The sequence below is a fragment of the Epinephelus fuscoguttatus genome, linkage group LG1 (assembly GCF_011397635.1).
Source record: "Epinephelus fuscoguttatus linkage group LG1, E.fuscoguttatus.final_Chr_v1".
NCBI lineage: Eukaryota > Metazoa > Chordata > Actinopteri > Perciformes > Serranidae > Epinephelus > Epinephelus fuscoguttatus.
Window position 1 is genome coordinate 32,411,388 of NC_064752.1, and position 23,086 is coordinate 32,434,473.

Below are 23,086 nucleotides of genomic sequence, written 5' to 3' on the forward strand. Positions count from 1 at the left end.
CAAACTCACAGAACTTAGTGATAAAGTGCCTCATATCATACATCTACCACATGCAGCAGTGCACATACTATAGGGATGCACTCAGTTTCCATAATAAAACCAAATTAAATCTGCAGTACAGCTGAACCAAGAAAATACCTCAGCCCTGGTCAATAGCATAAAAAAAATCCCATGTTTACATTGGTCAGGCTCCAATAAGCCCAAACAAAACAATCAATCAGTGGCTGGCTCAGTGCAGATAAAAGGCAGCTTTGTGTTGTCACAGAGCCAAAAAAAGCACTGGAGGGTGTGTGTGTGTGTGTGTGTGTGTGTGTGTGTGTGTGTGTGTGTGTGTGTGTGCTGGCACTGAAGGGTTCTAGGGCAACGCAAATAAATAATGTTCGTGTACTCGCAGAGATGTACAGGAAGTCGAAACCACTCCCACTCTCATTCACATGGTGAGGGAGACCTGCTCTGGACTCTCACGCGGTTCATTTTACAAATACCTTCTTTAAAGTTATGTAACTGCTTTGGTCTTTGTGTCTCGCTGTTGTTGTTTTTTTATGACTGTTCAGTCTCTCTGGCCCTGCAGGCCCGGTGCTTAATGAATTTCCTTCGTCTCCCTGGAAAGGACACTCCTGTGTGCGTCCATTCTCACCCTCACTTTCTCATTCTCTAGTCCAGAATGTGTAACGTAATGACAGTTTGCTGAGACACTGAAAAGTATCGAGCTGAACAAAATATCCCACTGAGCTATGCAGTCAGATGACTTTTGAGTCGAACTCAAATTACACAGAGCGCACCGCTACAGAGCAGACCTGAGATGGAAAATCACCAGTGACCTTCACAACTTTAACCTCAGGGTGGAAACCCTCATCAAAGACACCAACAACCAGAGGTCTCTCACCTGTCCTGCGTAGGGGGAGGTCTTTACGCTGGTCACAGGCTGGAGGCTGAGACTTTGGGGACATGTCAGGAACAGGGAGTCTAGATAACCAAAATAATCAGAAAAGGAAGAAGCTTTCCTTACAACAGTAAAATGTCACGGTCATATTTTATTATTTTATACTTTTTTCTAAGCTGTGTTTGCAGCTTGCACAGTCTGATCTGTTTTCTCTCTCACCTGTATCCTGGTGAAGGACTGCTGTGGTTGGGAGTGACCCTCTCATGGGGGGGCTGGCTCTTCATAATTATGTGTTCCCGAAGTTTCTGTCTTACCAGAGGACTGGCTACAGCACCTGCCAATCAATAAAGCCACTTCATCAGGAAAAAGACAGTGATTTGGATCATGTACAGCCATACAATAGGTAGATCTATACCTATCTATTGTCACAAAGTAATGACAACATGACTGTGATAGAGAAATGTGAGTAATTTTTTAAGTACTGTGTATTTACATAGTATTAAGAAGAAGTATGAAGTAGAGCCCTTATTTAGGATCCACTCTCCTCTGAGCTCTCTTCATTTCCTCTACATGGTAAAACTAAAAACAGCACTGACTGTTTCCTGAAAGCAGTGCGTTTGTTTGACTTTGGTTTGATATGAGTACAAATTTCCTTGGAATCTGAGAATACATCACGGCACTGCTGGAAATCCCCTACTTTTTCATTGAAACATACAGTGTGCTATGACTCACATGAAGAGCACGTTAACAGCCAAGTGGTCTTTCAGAGAACCTACGAAAAGCAGTGAGGAGAAATACATGTGACACTCACTCTGCTCGTGTTTACCCTTTTGTATCAGGTGCTGTAGCTCTTCTCTTTTGTCCTGCTCCATCTCTCTCTGTACAGGAGGAGAAAAACAACAAAGACATGTTAACACTGACCAGTTTAGTCTCCTTGGACTGAGCATGCAAAATTTGCACAAAAAGAGACATTGCGACTGCCATTTCCTGACAAAAACATCCAAATATAACTCAATATTGCCTCTAGATTTGCTTCAGGTTAAAGTAAAGAAATACACAGTAGCACTAAAAGGTGCAGCACCGACCAGCTGATCCATGATCAGCATCGATCAGAATCTAATGCTGAGAAGGTGGTTTATTTACAGTAACCTGATCTGCTTCTTACTCATTTCTGCTGAGCATTCGTTAATCTGTGTAAAGACATGAGGCAAGAGCAGCTGGCTTGTTCTTGTGGTTGATGTGGCAGGAGGTCCATCTGCCTTTTCACTCTGTGCATCTCAACCTCATCTAAATAAAATGCTGATGTGCTAGTTTTGCCAGTCATGGCAAGGCAAGGGTAGGTCAAACTTTCATGGGCATACTCAATCATATAAAGTATACAGACATATTACTGCAAGGCACATGTATACTGGCTCAAGAGTGTTGTTCTCTGACATACGTGTTTATCTTTACCTGCAGGTGCTGCTGGAAAAACTGGGGGCAATGCTGAGAGGCGAGGGGTCCCGGGAAGAAGGGAGGATGGGGGGCCAGCATGGCCGAATCTAGGCCTGGATGTAACAACCTCTGGGTCACACTGAGGTCCATGGGCTGCTCCCCATGTATGGATAATGAAGATTGATTGCTGATGATCACATCCACTACAGAAGGAAAGAGAGAGGGAGAAAAGAACACATCGTTTGTTGAAGGGTATCGTTGTGTTTATGGCTGTCAATGTGGGGCGTGGATTATTTGTCTCTTGATTAGGGCTGCCACGATTAGTCGACTAATTGATGACTAATTGACTGTTAAAATAATCGGTGACTATTTTAGTAGTCGACTAATCGGTTTGAGTCATTTTTCATAGAAAAGTACTATAAAAGTACCCCAAAATACTCTTACTGCAGCTTCTTACGTTCAGATATTGGCAGCTTTACACACTCTCCCGTGACAGTGAACTAAAACCCTTTGGCGTGAGTATGAAACAAGACATTAGATGACGTAATTTTGGGGTTTGGGTGAGTCAGGCCAACATTTTTCAACATTTTAACACATTTTTCAATTAAATGAAATGATTAGTCGACTAATCGAAGAAATAATCGACAGATTAGTCGACAATGAAAATAATCATTAGTGGCAGCCCTAGTCTTGATGTATCCGTTTCTTTTCTTATAAAACAATTTCCTGCATGCTGATCATATCACCCCAAACTACGAGTATGAAAAGTAGTACAAACATCTTATCTTATGTGATAACACAAAGGGAAGCATGTTTAATACACCAGATAATAACAGAAAAAGTCCAAGAACAATCTGAGTGCCATTCACTACTTGTGCTATACATAAACATGATTAGGAGTGCACTCAGTTTATTTGGCATAAATGTATACCCAGATGTGTACTTGTGCTTGAATTCTGCACATTCACCAGTCATATTTCATTTCATTCAAGTCTTCCTGCCTCAAGTGAACTGGCCATTGTCCAAGAGTGCATTCAGGAAAGCAAAAGAGAGGGGTTGTTTGTGTGTGTTGGGGTTGGAGGGGGCACAAAAGAAAGAAAGAATGAAGGAAATAGGGTGGGGAGTTGGATTTTAAACACTGTGTGGCCAAGGCATTTAGGTCAGGTACTTCAATCTGTCATCTCCCTTCCAGGTTTTACTAAAATGAAAGAAATAAAAAGCTAAATTTAGCACGGGTGAGACAATTGAACCAGGCTTCGGTGTCCTAATGAAAGACAGATGTCTTTTTATAGGTGCAGTGGAGTGAGAAAATGTTTTGAGCCATTTATGCAATCCTAAAGCCACTGTAAATATGTTAGAACAACCTTACTTTTCACCATGAGGATTTAACTGTAGCATGCATGGCACAACATGGGCCTGATGGTGTGACTAATAAGACACAAAGCAGACAGAAAGGTCAACGGTGACTGGTAGTGAGGAAACATCAGCCTTAAGTATTGTGATGCACCATAACAACAAAACAAAAACATATGCAAGCTCACAGATAACTTGATAGTGCTTTCACGTGTCAACGCGACTGACACCTGAAACCAATAAACATGGTGAGGAATGTTTCGGTACCGATACAAAAGCTTAGACAGATACAGTATGGAACGAGACACCTTGCTCCCTCTGGGGTAGAGGGACAGTGGGAGGGGAGGGAAGGACATGGAAATTTACTGAACCCGTATGCCTGAATGACTGCAACCCAAAATATTACTCAACATTACTCACATAATTCCTGTAAGTGAACGTTTCTTTACTGGCATACCTTGCTGAGTTATGTTACCAGCTGTGGACAGCACTGTAACAGTAAAAACTCTGCAATGACAACACTGCCTCTCGCGTCACAGTATCTTAGCAAAACATATTTGCATTGCAATTATTCACTTGTTTTGGGAGTTATCCAGGAGTTAACAAATAGAAGATTACATTATCAAACCAACTCATACTACAAACAAAAAATGCACAAATAGCAGATGCAGATAAGTCAAGTAAACACAGCGTTTTGAAGGCTTGGTCTTCTATCTACTCAGTAGCTCCAGCATAAAATGGTGCATTGGCACTTCCATAAATTACAGAAACAACATCATCTGATTTAACTTAGAGCAGTGCAGCTCAAAACAATCCTCTACGCAGGTTACACGAGTCCCACTGAACGTCCCTCCTGCAGGAGCCACACAGTGAGTCGTATGGACCCAGGGAGATATTTGGCCCTCATTCCCAACAGCAGGACTGACTCAGAGAGAGAAGCAATCATGTCTGTGAAGGCGTTTCGGGTTGACAGAATTTCTCTTAAGAAGAAAACACTCCCACGCTCTTATTACTGCAGGTCAAGTGAGACTCACACACAGTAGAACATGAAAAAACAGGCGGGGAGTTAATAAGACCAGAAGTATTTACAGTACAAGATAATATCGTACAGTTTGAGCCAAGTGGTTTTAGTTCTGTTGTTCTGCTTGATAACCAAATGCAGAGTTCATAATAATAACTCTGTTTGATTTAGGGGAAAACCATGTGTGTGTGTGTAACAGAGAAAAACAAAAATATAGTTTGTGTAAAAGCTAACATTTTGTTGCATAATTATTTGTACAGCTCGTCATAGAGACAGAGAAACACTGCCTGCAATTACCATGCTTCTTGCGTCACTGGAATCTTACCTTGCCAGGTAACAAAGGTATGAATGTCAGACAATTCCTAATCTCTGAAATATCTCAACCTGTCCTGCAGCTGGTTCATGTCTGCATAACATATATCATTGTTGAAGTTGACAGGGCCTGCTCTTCTAAGTTTCAGATGCTTTTTATTTTTCTCACTGTAATGAAAAAAAAGCTTAACATGCTGCAGGAAATACCCACTGCAGCAAAACAGTATGTATTAACAGAAGAATGTGTGTGTGTGTTTTCAAAGTAAATCAGACAATCACTGGAGCAGCAGGACTGCGGTGTTAGCGGTGCTGGGGACTGAAATAATCTGCATACACTCTCTCACACAAATACACACACGATTGCCAAACAAGTCAGCTCCCCTGAGAGAAAGGAAATGATCAGGAAGTCAGTCTCATCTGAACAGAAAAGAAACACCTGCGGTGTATTTTTATTTCGAACATACTGTGAAAACCAGCCTGCAAAAACCAGACGCATCTTAATTCTATTCACTCGAAACAATGTGACACAAATGCTGAATTTTTTTGCTGACACTGAACCTGTGATTTACAACGTGACTCATATGACTGGACACAAAACCAGCTTGGTCACTGCATGATGCATTCTGACAGCCAACGAAACAGTCAAGATTTCTTCCACCCTGACCCTGAAAGAGTTAAAAAGTTGCTGATTACTGCCTGTCATCTTACCAAGAGTTCACTACTGTACAAGAGGGCATTCACAGTACACGCTTGATTCAACAGCACATTATAAAAAAGCAGTACAATGATACAGGTATTTTTTAGCCATGGTCTGCTATTTATCAACTGTGCTCTAAGAATGTAAGATACATATTTTAAAGCTGAAAATAAATGCTATTTATATGATAAAATCTGGTGCAATTTAAAAATAAGGAGAACTGCTGCAAGATAAGATCTGTGTGCGTGCTTCTGTCTCTCTCATTCGAGCGTTGTGCTGCTAAAAATAGGCAGGAGACAAACTTCTGGTTTCTGTAATAGCATATTCGTTTCACAACCATCATCCTCTTTCTTTGCGCCTTCTGCAGCAGCAACAACACACTGATGCACTGACACACACATACATGCGCACACCTGCATACATGCACAAGCTTTACTGTTGCGCGCGCGTGCACACACACACACACACACATTCACACACACACACACACACACACACACACACACACACACACACACACACATTCACACAGAAACAGTGACTTCCTGTTTCTAAAGTTAGTCTGCACCATAACATCCTCTTGGTTCATTTAGGCAAGCAGAAGCTGCTATTTTGGTTGAATGGCTTCGTTGGCTCATTTCTGCAGCTTGGGAATTACAGATGTCCTTCAGCAGTATTTATATCCACGCTGTGGCCCTAAAATGTGCTTTGTTTATTGTTGGAGTGAACTCAGCAGTGGTATTGGATGGAGTTATGTCTGGAAGTCACACATCAGGTTAAGTGCTAGCTACTATTTGTATACATAAACACTGGCAGCAGGCTTGAGGTTTATGCCTGGTTAGATGAGCAGCAAAGCAGAAAGAGCAGGAGTTCACAGACAAAATGTCATGTCAACCATAAGCAGATGCTATTAATATTGTTTTTAGGGAGATACCGAGCATGCCAGCTTGTGCTGAGTGTAAATTCATCATGTTTACAACAATCAGGCGGACACTGAGCTCTGTATTAACAGACCCACTCACACACACAGAGACAAAAAAGCGTTATTATGACAGCTACTCCACCATGCCGGCCACCTTCACCAGATCCCTCAGCCCACCACCTATCTCTCTGTCCCCTTCTCTGTCCCTCCCCCGTCCTTACGTTTAGAGGAATCCACAGCTGTTGGGGACATTCTGTCCCTCTGCTTCCGAGCAGCTGGAGTATCAATCTTCGTTTGTGTGCATCCATATGTGTGTGTGCGTGAGTGTGTCCATCCTATACGGGCCAAGATATTAATAGCTTGCAGTTGTTTCTTCAGAGTGTACACAGCAGGTCTTTGTGTTTGCATAAGTAGGATCTGCTTGTGCGACAGTTGAGCGTGTGTGTACATGTGTATCGGCGCATCACTGCTGGCGCGCATTGGTGCCAGTGTATTAATAGTGCCCATTTGTTTCTTTTGAAAGAACACTGAGGTCCTTTGTGTAACTTTCAGTATATGTGACCATGCTGTTTTATTTTTGGTGTCACCTGTCAGTACACACTTGTGTTATTGTGCGTAATCATGCAAGTGCACATGTGTGTTAGGACACTGAGTTGCGTTGCTGTTTCTTGACATATTAATAGCATCACACCACTTGTTTTTACGAGTGTGTGGCAAGTGTGTGTGCTTATTAGTGTATTAATAGCATTCCCAATTGCCTGCACTTGCTCTTGTATGTGTATGGCGTGTGTGCAAGGGGCTGTCAATAACTTCAGCCTTGTGTGCATCAGCTGTACTGCTAATGGGTGTGGACAGAAAATGAGTTAACAATGTACAATTTACGTATATGTAATTTACAAGGGAAGTTTACTATTATTAGTTATTTGTGATAGCTAAATTTAATTGATAATTGTAAAATATTGTATCCTGCCTTGATACAAATAAAATATGTTTAGGCCACTAATGATTTTTTTTCATTATTCATTAATGTGTAAAGTAATTCTTGAAACTGCTTTGCTTTAATATGTCAGAAAATGTCAACCACAACTTCCTGGTTCCCAAGATGATAACTTTAAATTGCTTGCTTGGTATGTCCAACAGCCCAAAACACAAAGGTATTCAATTAACTATGACACAAAATTAAGAGGAAAAAAAGGAAATCCTGACATGTAAGACACTGACAATGTTCAGAATTTTTACTTGAAAAACTACTCGAACAATTATTCAATTATTAAAATAGTTGCAGATCAATTATTTGTAAATCAACTGATAAATTAGTCAACTCAACATATCCTAAATACGCAATTGTTCATATAATATTTAACAAATCAGCACCCCATGAATGTTGTCATCACCTTAACGTAAAGTTACGTAAGTTACGTCAGTTTAGGGAAAGAAATATGGTTTGCCATCATAAAGTTACCTAATCTAATTTTAGGCAAGTAAAGTCACATATAAGATTAACAAAAGAAATACAGTCACAGCGTATCTTAAAATAACTCAGAGTTAACTTGGTTTCACACAATCTCGAACATCGGTCTACCAGGGGAAAGTCCTGTGTTTTGTGACCCATCCACCACCCCAACCTATTGCCTTACACAGACTTTCTGTCTTCATGCTACTTTCTCACTCCTATCAGTGCACCAATCATGGGACTGATTACGTGGTTTATACACTGATTACTGGCTCATGATTATATGTTCTATTTATGAATTCTGGAGTGTTATTTTTCTTCTGTGTACATACAAACATTGCATGAGAACAGCCTGATCAAAATCATTCTATACATTTTTCAGACAAAACATGAGGAATCTTTGTCATGCCAAACATGTGTTGTCTGTATGTCATTATGAGATGTTTGGACATTTTACCATTGCAATAAACTCCGTAAAGCATACAGCATATATCTCATTTCCTTTTCTCCCTGAGGCTTATGAAGTAACAACTTATTATGCCATGACATAAGCAATACATTCCTACACTTGACTGTCAACAGGATAATAGCACAGGCAAATATGAGATTCCTTCATTGTCTAGTCTTTTCTTTCTTCCTCTCAGAGCAATTAGTACATTTTTGTAATGTCCCTGCCACTCTCTTCAACCAAAAGTTCAGAGGTCAGACCGTTATAAGCCTTCTCTTGACATTGTGTCCCTGAGGCGGCATGGGAGAAAGATGTGGGGTCGCCAGCTCACTGTGGAGTTGTGTGTGTATATGAGAGTGTCACAAGCTAGCATGCTCTTTAGTGTGATTCTCCAGCTTGATTTCTCACAGCCAAAACAGACAGACAATTGTTGAAATGGTTTCATTTTTTCTCCTGTGGATTCCAAAGGGTCATCTTTTTCAGAGGGGAAAAACACAGCTAAATTTGGCCCAGGGAGCTGTCATAAGGTTGGCATGAGACTGAAACTCTGTCTTGCCTGAGAACACACAATATATGTGTTACTGTTAAATGAATGGACACTGATACTTTCATGAGCTAGCAGGTGCTCATGGTTCATAAGAGAGTGTGGCGATACAGTACGTTAGCGCTGATACAAACACCCTCATTCAGACATACCGCACACAAATTATCACCTTAACATTGCCCCCAGTTATGCAAATTAAGACACGAGCCACCATTTGACCTGACAGGAACACCAGCTGACTTCCTTTATGTGCTTCAAAAGAAACAGTGACTGATTCAGGTCAGTGGTCCGTGCATCTCATCTCCACCTACAAACATCCACCCCTCCTCTACGATCCTGCCAATACCAGATGTTACCTGACTGAATGTGGTCTTTACACACCCACCCACACAGACTTATATTTGTTGTTTTTAACAGGTAAAAACCCAACGCCTGGCAGAAGGGTGATTTGACTGAGAGAACAGGTTCTCATGCCCACTTCCTACTATGAGTCGCCCATGTGTCTGCAGCATACTATGTATCACAATCTGTTATTGTACATCAGGTTAGAAGGCTGTGTACACTGAAGGGCTTCTTTGTTTTAAATACACCCCTGCAGTCAGTAGGAATAAGGTTACCGTTGTCTGGTACAAGCCTGCTTTTACGGCTGGTTTTGATAAAGTTACTGTCTTTGTTTGAGCTTAGTTGATTTCCCTGATACTCTTCCATCTTTTGCCCTCTCTCTCTCTCTCTCTCTCTCTCTCTCTCTCTCTCACACACACACACACACACACACACACACACTTGCATGATAAACAAGTATAGTGATGGCCTTGTTGCTGTGTTTTTGAGGAGCAGCTTGTATCAGTAGTCAGCTGAGTTGATCTTAAATCAGGAACAGGAAATGTGATCTGGGGCTCTGGCCGGTCCAGAACACTGTCTCTATTGTCAGCGCACTGCTGTGGCTCACACTGGGAAAACACTGCGGACTTTTAAAGGTTATCTGTCCTGGGAAAAGGTTGATATTCACTTTCACAACTAGCCTGCAGAACAAAGGTATACCCAAAATGGATATGATGGATATGGATGAATAAGGGCCTGATCACTAAATATGACTTTGTCTTTGTTGTGTTTCTTATTATAAATACAAAGGTCTATCTGGGGGTCAATAATTTTTTTCTATCAGTGTTTACTCAGCTAGGGCTGAATCACTCATCAAATACACTGGAAAAAAGTGATTAATCCACAAGTGGTGGAAGGCCCTTTACTGGTTGTCTTAGTCATCCACACAGCATGCAAAGTAAAAATAAATCCGCTGAACTTTAATGACCTCAATTTACTACGCTAAAGACATTAAATACATTGTGAATGTGTATCCCATCTAGAGCTGAAACTGTTAGTCGTTTAATCAATCAGCCAATGCACAAAATATGAATTGGCAACTATTTTGTTAACTGATTTCATTTGGATAATTCTTTAAGCATTTTTGAGTGTTCATTTTACAAAATAAGACATTTTAGGACAGAAGCTTGGCCGATCAAATCAATGATGACATTAAGTGTTAGATGCAGCCCAAGTTCCCTCTCACCAACATCTCACCAATTACTTTTTTTAGCCACTTACAGAATCTCAAAAAAGCAAATGAAACAACTAGCACACCTCTCCAGTTGTTTCTCTACAGTATGTATGAAACCACACAGTGTTTGAATGCTAGAGAAGGCTCGAAATAGACATGATCATCTTATGTTTTTAAATAATTGTGAATTTGTATTAGAGGGTACCCACAATGCAAAGTGAAACCCAGCTTCATATCTCAACAGCAAGGCAAAAACAACGCTGACTGCATGCAACCACATCCCAGTGCAACTGTCTATTGAGAATTATATGCACTGCAAGCACTGCTTTACAACTAGTGTGACTCTCTGCTGATGCCAACGTTAGAGGCAAAAGGGCAAATTACTGTTCATCGACATAAAAATGTCTTCGAGTACAAGAATGCTGAAAAGACCCACAGACAGAGAGACAAGCAGACTTTTTCACATCTCCAGTGTCAAGTGGGAATATTTAGCCTTTTCTCTAAAGTGATGGTGGTAAAGTTTCACTTGAACCTCCAGCCAAATAGAGCCTATTCAGCATTTATGACTGTGACAAAGCCAAACCCATAGGCTATCACAACTTGTAGAGCAAAAGGGCCTTTGTGACCAACAGTTTGAGTAAGATGACACCAATCGTGTCGCATAAAGGGCTGCTTATTATGATCAGACTCTTTATTCAGGGATACACTTCGTAAACACACACACACACACACACACACGCCTGGAAACAGCATTTGCACACTGCAGAGGAACCCATGCATACACACAGGTAGACATTTACTCATTCAAAGCAGCAATGATGATCACTGCTGGACATCTGAGATGATGAGAGGAAAAAAATGAGGGAGATCTAAAGCAACAGAAAAGGGGCAGAGGAGTGTAGGTGGTGTCGATTCCTTTGGCATGGCCCACATGAAACTAATGTAACTGTATCCCTGCAACAGCACTAAGGCTATGACCTCATCCCGTCCAGAGAGGGAACCTGGACACATGAGAACATTATTCCATGCTTGGATGCACTATGTGTGTGTGTGCGCATACGTGTGTTTTCATATTCTGGGGACTGAAGGGGCTTGGGTGGAATCTAACAATTTTTACGACTTCTGTCATAATACAGCACACACACTCCCACAACTCAGCTGCCCACCCCATGGTCCATCAAACAACCAAACATTTGTTGCCTAGTAGTGAGTGAGTCAAACTTTTCAATGACGTTATGGGCAGAAATACATCCAATAGGAAATTCTACACTGGCACTCACAATGAGGCCTTAATACCATAATTACACAATTCTTTGCCCTATTTATCACCTTGAAATAGTCATGTTGCCTGTCAGGTTAGGATAATTACCAGGGCATCTTGAGTTACATGGTCAATTAGCTCTGGCAGGTAATTGGGTACTTACTAATTCAGAGTGCAGTGTGTAACTCTGGGCCATGACCTCAAGACATGAACACTGGTTTTTGATATTACTATTGGCATTTGTTTTATTGTTTTATATTATATTACTTAAAAAAAAAAACATCTAGGTAATAAATGAAAATTAAAAAATCTCAGCCAGGTGAGCTTTTACAGCTGCTTGTGTTTGGATGCAACTAAAGACACAAGAAGGATAAAAGGTTAATAGGCAGGCAGCTCATATTTAGCACATATTTTTACCACGTAACATAACCTAAACGACACTAAGTAAGTTCAAATGTCTTTGCTGACATTCTTGTACACAATAAAGCAGCAAAGTGGCAGTCGACTACAATAAAGTTATAGCTTCTTAAAAAAGTTTCATGTGCGTTTGCTAGCTCAACGTTAATTCACGGTGCACCTTAGCAAACAAACATCGCCTACCGTTTGGAGATGAAGTTCAAAGGCGACGCATTTCCACCTTCCTGCGACAACGGAGGGTCTGACAGCCAGTTTTAAGGCAGCAACATCGAGTCAGAAAAAGGAAAAGACGAATGAAAACTTCACCCAAGTGTCTGTCCTTGTCATGTCGAGTCTCGACAGTCTTGACTAAGCTGGTCGTTACTGTGTCAGTAAGCTGACTAGTGTAGTTATACTCAAAGACGTTGGTTCCAACCGTCAGCACGCGCCTCTGTCAGAGCTGTACACACACACACACACACACACACACACACACACACACACACACATATATAAAGCGAAGTCCCGCACGTCAAAATGTTAACAGTGGTTATGTAAGAGAAATGCTCTCCACCGTCACCGAAAGCTGCTCTCCACTTGTCTGTCTCCTCCTCACTGAATGTCGGTGGTGAAACTGCTGTTAAAACCTGCAGGGAGTCTCACTTTCATCTGCGCCTGTGTGTGTGTGTGTGTGTGTGTGTGTGTGTGTGTGTGTGTGTGTGTGTTTGTGAGTGTCTGTGTGTTGCGGGTGTGAGGGCTCCATCTGCTGAACTCAGCTGGGTAAGGATGCTCTCTCTGACTGTTTCTCTTTCGACAGCACATATAGTGAAGAATAAGCCCCACCTTTACCATCTGCAGCACATTAATGACGTACACATTAATGCATTAAAAATGTATGTTCAATAATAGGGAAAGATGGGGGAAACTTTAAAAGGCGCATTGGGGCATCTTGCCTTACTATGGGGCAAGATGCCTCATGCCTGGGTAAAGACACTGTTGTTCTCAAAATAAGCTTTTCAACGAAATAAACCAAACTAAAATCCCAACCCTGACCTAATAATGGTTTTCCTTGAAGCCTAGTCTTTCCTTAAGGCTAATTGTTTTTATTTCAGGATGTCTTCCTCTAGCAAGCTTGCTAAAAATGTTTGCTAATTCTAGCTAGCTAGCAATGCTAATGATCACCAGTTTGCTAGCTAATGGCTAGTAACGCTAGCATGTTGTTAAAACTACAATACTATACTCAGGGGCGTAAATATAGACAGTGCAGGCAGTGCGGTTGCACTGGGGCCCATGGGGTGGAGGGCCTGACCATAGACATATATACATAGACGCCGCATCGAGTGGGTTTGCCCGCTGCTGTGATACATCAACGTTGCCGCCATATTGGATGTGGCAAGCCTACTCAGTTGACTGGGCGGGGTCTGTGGTCTGGAACCAGGCTAGCAATTCACCTTACATCATATACAAATATATATGTGTGTGTGTATATATATATATATATATATATATATATATATATATATATGTATGTATGTATGTATGTATGTGTATACATATATATATATATATGTGTGTGTGTGTGTGTGTGTGTGTGTGTATAGTACAGTAGGCCTACAATAAAAATACAAGACAGTAAAAGGACAGACAGATACAAAAATAGCAAATATTTGCATATAAACTAAAACACCAATGGTTCCAAAGCCTTGAGGTGAACCTAACCATACTAATTGCAGGATTTGCAAGCGCTGAAATTAAGCTGTTTGGTGACTCAGATATCCTACACAATTACACTTTTTGGGGCTTCTGAGGCTTGCGCTTTCCTTCCTTCAGAACGGTACTCCATGCTGGGGAGAGGAGTTAGGGGCACGCCGTCACCCCAGTGACTGCCGAGCAGGCTCCGACGACCCCGGCGCTTCCCTCTCCTGTGATCCCGACACAGCAGCACCAGCCCCACGGGCCCGGCCAGGCGATCCATGGCAATAGCACCTCTCCAAGTCCGTCATCCGGCGATCCAGAGCCGCAGCCGTTCCCTGGTCTTCGATCACGCTTACCTGTGTTTCCAATCTCTCTCAGAGTGGAAACTTCCTGGCTATATATATATATATATATATATATATATATGTATATGTATAGGCTACTGTGCATTGTTTTTCGGCACCTTGTTCTCTATAGGTGATGTAAGGTGAATTGCTCCTGCGTGGGATCAATAAAGTTCTTATCATAGCCATCTGAGAAGATCAAATACATTATTTTTGGTGCCTAACTGTTTCCCAAGTATATTAGTGCATGTGTGAATGAATAAACGAGAGCATTTACGTACATTTCTTTGAGGAAAAGCGCTTTATGAAATGGGCGGCGACGTTGACGTACGGCTCAGCGCTCGATGCAGCGTCTATGTATATATGTCTATGGGCCTGAAACTTGGAAATACGCCCATCTTTAAAGAAGAACTCACACTAAAACAATAATGGTGCTATTTGCCATACATGCCCTAAATAAGGTAAACCCATCTTCATCAGGGTTTTCTGGTTTTGTAAATCAGTGTCAATCTATAACAAATTATAATCTTATTCTACATAAACTATTTAAAAAACTATAATTTACCAATAAAAAAAAACTATCAAGTTAAACTAATAATTTCCTTTTTTTTTTTTTTTTTTTTAGATTTGTCTTATACAGATATGTAATGATGATTGCTGTGTAATATGTATGTTAATGTGTCCAATATCAAGTATCTGCAAGTGGATGTAACGTAAAAGCGGCTTCATAACTTGTAACTAGGGCGTAACCGGGCTCCTCATAAGAGCGTGCACTGGGGCCCATTGTAACTACCTTATGCCACTGACTATACAACTACTATACATAGATATGAACTATATAAAGTCACATAACAAAGTAATTTTTTGAGGTAGGGTGCCTCTGGTGATTTTTGCCCCCCATTTAAGGGGGGCATCTTGCCCCAAAGGGTCTAACTTTACTTATTTTTATTCTATCATAGAGAAGTTAAAGCTGGTTGCAATCTGTAATCTTTACCGCCAGCTTTCATTAAATTCCCTTAAGTCTTACATATTGGACCTTTAATGTAGGACTTTTACTTGTAACATAGAATTTTCTGCACCATGTTGCTGGTATATTTAAAGGTATGCTATGCAGGATTTTCCCCCAAAAAACAATATGCTGACTCATAAGTAATCCATCGCAATCATCTCATATAACCCACTAGTAAGTGTGTGGCGGTGTATTTTTTGGCAGAGACTCTGCCCTCTGTCTGTATTTTATTATTTTCCTCTTATTTTCTGAGTTTGGGACATTTATGGACTTGCTCAGGTGAGGTCAGGGCTTTATTAAAAGGTGGCGACCCGGTGCCAGACTGTAGACAGCAGGCATCTAAGCAACACAGCTCAGTAAAACGCAAATATAGTGCGGTGAAACGCCAAAGAAGACTTAGTCTGGGGTTGGCTTTTACTCTCACTTACGCTGGCGAGCACGTTTGCAAACAGTAACTGACAATCCTGCTTAGTAAAACTTTACGTAAAAAATCGGAGTACTTCTTCCACCGCTGAAGTTTAACACCAGGGGATGGCAAATTTTCTGTACTACTTTAGTTATTTCAGAATGACCAGAAACAGAGGTCCACACTTGATCGTTGTAGAATGAGAGTCCACTGTTGGCAATGCAGGACTGTGTGTGTGTGTGTGTGTGTGTGTGTGTGTGTGTGTGTGTGTGTGGCTTTTGCCTGCTGTGCTCTTGATTTACATTTGGGATAAAAGTGGAAACAGTGACAAGCCTATCCAAGAATATATCGCTATGCCATTCAAAGATGAACACAAAAACTTCCATAATCTCCCATAATTAGTTTTGGAAGCAGTGCTCAAACCCTTTGGCAGTCAATACAATACACAATGGAAAAATACTACACGCAAAATACAGTAAAAGTAAAAAAAAAAATAAATTATATATGTACTCATTAAAAGTAGAGGCACTTATTCTGAGGCTTATGGGTGCATTAATATTTGATAGTATTTTAATGTAGCTGGCCCAGATAAAGCTGAGACAGACTACAGCATTTATAGCAACATCTCAGTGGATGAGAACCTGATATCTAAAATGATTTTAGATGGTTTGATGGGTTACATTTTCCTCTACTATAAGCCATATTCACAGCACACTTTTTGTCTTGTCATAGAAGGAAAACTACAGGTGTTACCAATAACATTAACAATGGCTTCATTTATGTGTAAGTGTCCAGGTCAGCTATGACAGCGTGACACAATACCAAGACCCTCAGACTGAAGCAGCTAATCTGAATTCAGCAATTATATATTTTATTAATTGCACCTGCAATTTTCCTACTGCAGGTCTTCAGTGAAAAATGCCTATAACAACAGACAGCAGATAAAATGTATTTTAGTACAAACATAAGGTTTGTTGAAATGGAAACACCCAAGTATTGTTCACTACTTGAGTATACTTAGGAGTCAGGTACCAGCACTTTATATCATATGTAGCTTCCTACTTAATTAAAGGCACTTAGTGTCTAAGTAAATTTTCAAAAGAAAACAGGAACACTGGTACCAGAAGATGTGAAAGTAGAGTAAAGTGCAGTATGAATGAGCTGCCACAGACACACAAGTTCATGCAACCAAGACAATATCACTATCAAATGCTGCTACAATCCTGAAATCTGTCAGACCTTTGTTTATCTATTTTGTAGATATGCTGACGATGTGGCATTGATTGATCTACTACTACAGGAAGGCACAAAACAAAGAGATTAAATATTTTCACCATAGTAAGGAGCACACCAATTGGGATAAAGACGCAGAATAAAAACAAAGGAGTTATTAGCACTCACAGTATAACCCCTATCCCTTGACCATGGTAGGTGTGACCCCTAGTGCACAACATTCAGCGTCAACTAACACCTATATTTAAATGTGTGTCAAAACACAATGGCTGTGTTGTATGTAACCGTGTATAAATTATTATGTTCCATACATTTTTTTATTTTATTCACTTTATCAGTGTGGTGCCTGCCTGTCTGCACGACGTGTGTGTCAAATCACTCCTTCGCCATGGCAGCCTGCAGCTACACTTTTCCCTGTGCATGTGACGGCAACTTGTGCTATCTTTATCTATACTTGAAAAAGGGGAAAAGAGCATGCACGTGTTACTTTGTGAATAAAACACTGCTGCTGACACAAGTTAAAGTTGTGAATCAAAACTCAGGTCCAATTTTTGGGACAAACAGGTAAAGGTACTATTCAGTTGCTCGTAATTCAGGACCGCCCTGAATTATTCGAGACCATCCTGGTCACCTTCCTCCTACCCTGCTGCACTAAACTGTGCAGACAGTCGATGAGTTTAACTTCAGTGGAATTGTTTAAGACTTTAGGCTAAATTTTACAGCAAACATATCTTTAAGCGATGCATTACAATACGTTTGTGTGTCTTGACATTTTTTGGTGTCAGACAGGATCTTTTTAAAGGAAGTGGTGAGCCCAGTAAAAACATTCTGGCTGAAAATATAAATATGACCATCAAAATGTTTGGAAAACCACAGAACCAAACATATTTGAAATACAGTACATATGCATATTAGTACTGATAGAAAGCCTCAGATAGAGTATGATTCTTCTGACCATCTCATGAGGCCAAAGGTAAATTCTCACATTCGTGGACAATGAAGTTCTATCTGTGATGCACACACATGCATACATGCAATTCAGGCACACACACACACACACACACACACACACACACACACACACACACACACACAACACATTTACTCTTAATTTAGACAGTGCTGCCCATTCTCACATGTCCTCTCCTAAACTGAACTCTCACTGTCTCTCAGTTTCCTCATCCTGCTTGTGGCCAAATCCAGCCTCTGCCAAAAAAAACAAAACAAAAAAAAAACAGGTCAACATCATTCGATCCATGAAGATAAACTTATCTGGGACCAGTGTCTTTTATTTCATGTGACCAGTGTCTGTCCTGGTCCTATGAGGGAGTCAATAGCTTTGCTGTTGTTCAGTAAGATGGTGTACCTAAGGGGGTAATTATGGCCTGAGTTAAAAACAAATGCTATCAACAAAACTGTCTAATTTCAACAACAGTATGTCTTTTCCTTGTGCTCTTGGCAGGACTTGGCAGTCCATTCCCCCAGTCACGGGGTTGACTGTGTCCTGAATCATTTGAGATACGTACAAGCAAATTGAATTTCATAGCAGATCTTCCATTTTGAGCAGCACATGCTTGAGACAGAGCTCCTTCTATTTGCAGATGTACGAGTGTTTAGTAACTGTTGCTGCTTAAGCTACGTTTTCCATGAAATTAGCTATTTAAAACAGTTTCTGTTTGAAAATGTAAATATCTGAATAGTCATCTATTCATGGTTATAATGCTCTCATGAGCCATTATCAACACATGCTAATAATGTCAACATGCAGTTGGTCTTTGAATCACTGCTCTAACATTATGGCGCATGTTCCAATTATTCACAGTCTGGAATGATGCATGTAGGAGCTGATGTCCGAAAGAAAGTACCAACTTTGATGAGTGCTCAAAAGTCATTCAAGAACTAGCTCTTGAATGTTAGGGATGTATTCGTCAACATGCGCATTTGGATGCAAATACTTCAAGTGCCTTATAACTAATTATGAAATGGCAACCCGGTCTCACTCTCAACTCGTCAGACATTGACGCTCAATGGCCCTCGGCATCACATCACATACCAATGCACCAAGGCACCCTTTGACAGTTTTTTTTTTCTGATGCACCGAGCAACTGTCCTCATAGGGTGGATGGGTGTTGGTGGAGGTTAATGGGTCAAACAAACTCCAGACTGTCAACCAGGAGTGAATTTCTAGGGTAGCGAAGGCATGACCCACCCTACAGTGCTTTACTCTGCCTCTGATTGGCTTACCCTGACACTCTTACCCTAACCCTAACTAAGCTTTCTCCTCTTACCTAAACCTAAACAACCCAAGCAACGAAGGCAACAAGTACCAGCCAATCAGAGTGAAAGTAGCGCAGGTAATGAATTTGCTATCCTAGGAAAGGTAAATTCGCCACGCGGGAGACAACTGTGTGTGTTCCGTGTAAAACCAAAAGTCACTTGAGTTATTTTAATAACAGCATAGTGTTAGTAACAAATGTGCTCACTTTACAGGTGTTTTTTTCTTAACCTAGGGAAGCAAACCAACGTATATTATAAGTTTATTTTGAAAAGACACTGTATGCATTTATGGAGTACAAACTGTACATTTCTTGTGATAATGGACATTTATTTTGACAAGACATTATGAATGTAGCAAGCATAAAGTGACACATCACCTGGTACGTCTCATACATAGGCTGTAAAAATTATTGACGTAGTAAAGGATATTTATTTCTGCCACTAGGGCTCATACTGCCAAAGGGTCCCCCAGTGTGTTTGTATCTGACGCCGAGGGGCTCTGACCAAGTGTCTGTATTTGACAAGCCTTGTTGAAATGAATGAAGTTTCATTATCATTATCAGTTTCATTTCAGTTTTTTAGAAATATTTGCATTTATGAAAAAATGATGTATATTTGGAAGTGTGTGTGGGCATGTGGGCCTGACTGGATCATAAGGACGATCACTAAACCCCTCAGTAAAAACATCCGCACCTCACAGTACAATAAGAGCATGAGTGAGATGCTGTGGAAAAGCTATCTTCGAAATCTTGTCACCAGACACTCATAGAGGATTTTATGCAGAATCCCTGAGAGGGCTTTAAAACCTGAAGGCCAGAACAGTGAAGAGCAGAAAAGACACATATGGCATACATGGGTAGGACTCTAAGGTGGAGTTTTGTGGCCAGTAGGGCTCACTCCTCTTCCAGTCACAGGAAGCCAGTAGGAATGAGAGGAATGCGGTCAGGCAATACGGTGATGGAGGGAGCAGCAGTTGCAGGGCAGATTGCCAAAAAGAGTGAAAGAAAAGGAGGGAGTCAGGAGAAAGATAGGGAGAGTGAGAAAGTGATTAGAGAATGGGAAAGGCTGGGGCGCGAATAATTAAGATGCACAATCAGACAAAAGCCAACACTGGGATGCATTTTGGAACCGCGCAGCCCCGCTCACATATCAACACAAACACCCAGTGGTGGCTTTTGTAGTTGCGTGTGTAATTGTTCGATCTGATTTTGACAGTTTGATGTGGATAACGTGTGTGATGTTGGAGGAGTCACTGACGGAAATGCCACAGTGCATTATTGTGACCTGTGGAATGTGTGGAGTTATCAGTCGAACAGATTTCCTGGTATTGGGTGGAGGCTGGGGGTCCGCAAACAAGAAATTGTTTTTTACTGTGCAGGGGGTCATCCTACCTTACAGACACATGCGTGTACACGCACATGCGTGCAGAGACATGCACACAGACCTGTGCAGCACAGCCATACAGTACAGCTCCTCTCCCTCTCTATCTCCCATTGTTTTTACTGCAACCTTACTGTTTTGATTCAGTTTCACTCCTCTTCAGCACTGTTTTTTCGCAAACAAGCTCTGATAAACCCACTGTTTGCTACCTGCCCAGCACCTTACAGCAAACAAAGTTAACAAATGGCTTTAACAGGGCTGTAATCACCCATTAGGAGAACCATATTCAATCTACACCCCTGTGACCTAATCAGAAGTGGAGGAACTTTTAGAAGCTGAACTGACCACTTTAGAGCATTTTAAACCAGAAATCTAACATCAGGGGTTCTCAAAATTTTGATGACTTATTTCCATTTCAAGGGAGTCAACATATCATTGAGGGCCACACAATAAAAGTAGCGCACACACTGTGACTTCTTCTATGACATATATTATTCTATGACATTTTTATTGGCATCTTTCTTGACATACTAAACTATGACTTCCTTTTATGGCATTTATATGACACATGAGATACTGCAATGACATACGGCAAACGCCACTTGCACAAGCCACACGCAGAACTATTAGAACCAGTAATAATAATACTGGCAATTTGTAAAGTTTATTTACTTTTGTTGTAATTACTGCCTATGGCTGTAAACATAATGGAGCGTTTAGCCTCTACTGAGCCAAATCCCACAGGAGCAGTTTGAGACGAAAATATGTTTTCCACAACAGCTTCGTAAGCAGTGCTATGTTTTCATTTTGTTCCACTGCCCCAAAGTGACCAAAAAGCCAAACAGCTTTAAATCACCAGTAGAATGCAGAAAAGAGGAAATAATTTCAACTAAACTAAGACTCTACATTTGTCGCCTTGATGTGTACATAAAAGGGAAAAAAACTCCATTACGTATGTAAAACAGCGGTTGTGAAGTACTTGAACTCCACGTAATAAACACCACTGCACGTGTTCAGGTAGGCCACGCTAAGCTCCAGCTAGCAGCCGTGCGGTGACTTTGAACCAAGTAGGCACTGGAGGCTGCTCGCCGCGGTGGGTAGCCTCTAAAGCCTTTCCATTCCCAACAGCAAGGCGAAGTCAACCCACAGAGGGGATAAATAGCACTCAGCACTCGCCTAGTTTCTCTGGAAACTGACTGTGAAGCTGGAAAGTGTTGCTTTACGACGCCTTCACACTCCTGCGTGTGCACGTGTGGGAACAGGTCAGAACAGTGTGTACCCCTTTGAAGAGGTCTGTGACATGACTTTTAAAGTACTACACATGTCAAACTGAACACACCTACGAGGCGGCGGTTTCAGTCGCTCTGGAGTCAGTTCTCATTCTGAAAGACTCTTGTGATGTCTGCTGTTTATTAGACTATCAGACAAATTAGGAACTTTAAAGAGAAAAGTCCAAATATAATGAGAGAAAAAATACAATTAAAAAGTCCTTATGGCTTGGATAAGACTATAAACAGAGGGGATCATGGAAAAAGCAATAACTTATCATTAACTTTATATTTCCTGCTGAAAGGGTTTCCATCTCTGTACTGTAATTTCTTAAACTATCCAGTTAAGCTGCTTCCTTCATTGCACAATCTGTCTGACAGTTTTGCTCTGTACAATTAAACCTCTCCATGGCACTTACATCTAAGTTAGAGCAGATTTGTGCAGTAAAAAGACTTTTCCACAAGGGGGTGGTACTCAGATAAATGACTGCATCTATTGTTTGTTATCTTAACACAAACAGCTGCCTGTTCAGATGTTGTTATCAGCCACTCATTAGTATCATGCACATCAACCTCTAATCTGGAGCTCCTTCTTCATCCCTGTGCGGCGCTCACTTGACCTCAGTTGGCAGCCTCTGCTGTGATGAAGAACCCTCCTAAGACCAGAGCGGACTTAATTAAGAAGTGATCTGTTTTGGATCGTCATACTTTTACTATAGAGCCAAGTTACTGTGCTGTCGTTTAGCAATTTGGAAGATTTAATGGAACAATTGCAAATTCAAGTCATGTTGGTAATTGAAACCAAAGATGCATTTAAGCTTGGATTGGTCTGACATGTTTAGAGGAAGTCTCTGAAATAGTAACTTTCAATTTGAAGAAATATATTGACCTCTTTAAGACCCACTAAAACTTTTAGAGAAGGCCTAAATACTGTACACAAGACAAATGTCACGTCTCTGAAACTGAAACACACAACATTGTTACCAGTCCTGCTGTGCCCTCAGTCGACACCCACTCAGCTTAATTTAGACACTTGTGACTCACTCACACAGATGTAGTCAGATTCAGTGACCCTGAGCCAGAGAGAGTTACGTCCCTGAGGGCCACTTCCAGTTGACTGTGGCCTCTTAACCTGCTGCCCCTCGACCTTATAAAGCAAACAAACCCAGAGTCTGATGATTTATCACAATGACCA

The 23,086-nt window shown here is 41.0% G+C and overlaps 1 protein-coding gene across 2 annotated transcripts in view; it reads right to left on the reverse strand.

The window, feature by feature from the left end:
* The window catches only part of LOC125888627 (histone deacetylase 7-like), a 50,453-nt gene that overhangs the window by 24,486 nt on the left and 2,881 nt on the right, over positions 1–23,086 (reverse strand). The window contains exons 1-5 of one of the 2 annotated variants that reach the window (XM_049576106.1): positions 12,484–12,966; positions 2,336–2,520; positions 1,695–1,761; positions 1,103–1,217; positions 887–966 (exon numbers count right to left, since the gene is read on the reverse strand). In XM_049576106.1, the coding sequence (XP_049432063.1) occupies positions 887–966; positions 1,103–1,217; positions 1,695–1,761; positions 2,336–2,467 (394 nt within the window). In that variant the 5' untranslated portion in view covers positions 2,468–2,520; positions 12,484–12,966. Of the gene's footprint in view, positions 1–886; positions 967–1,102; positions 1,218–1,694; positions 1,762–2,335; positions 2,521–12,483; positions 12,967–23,086 lie in introns of those variants that run through there. The other variant, XM_049576095.1, reaches the window with a different exon arrangement.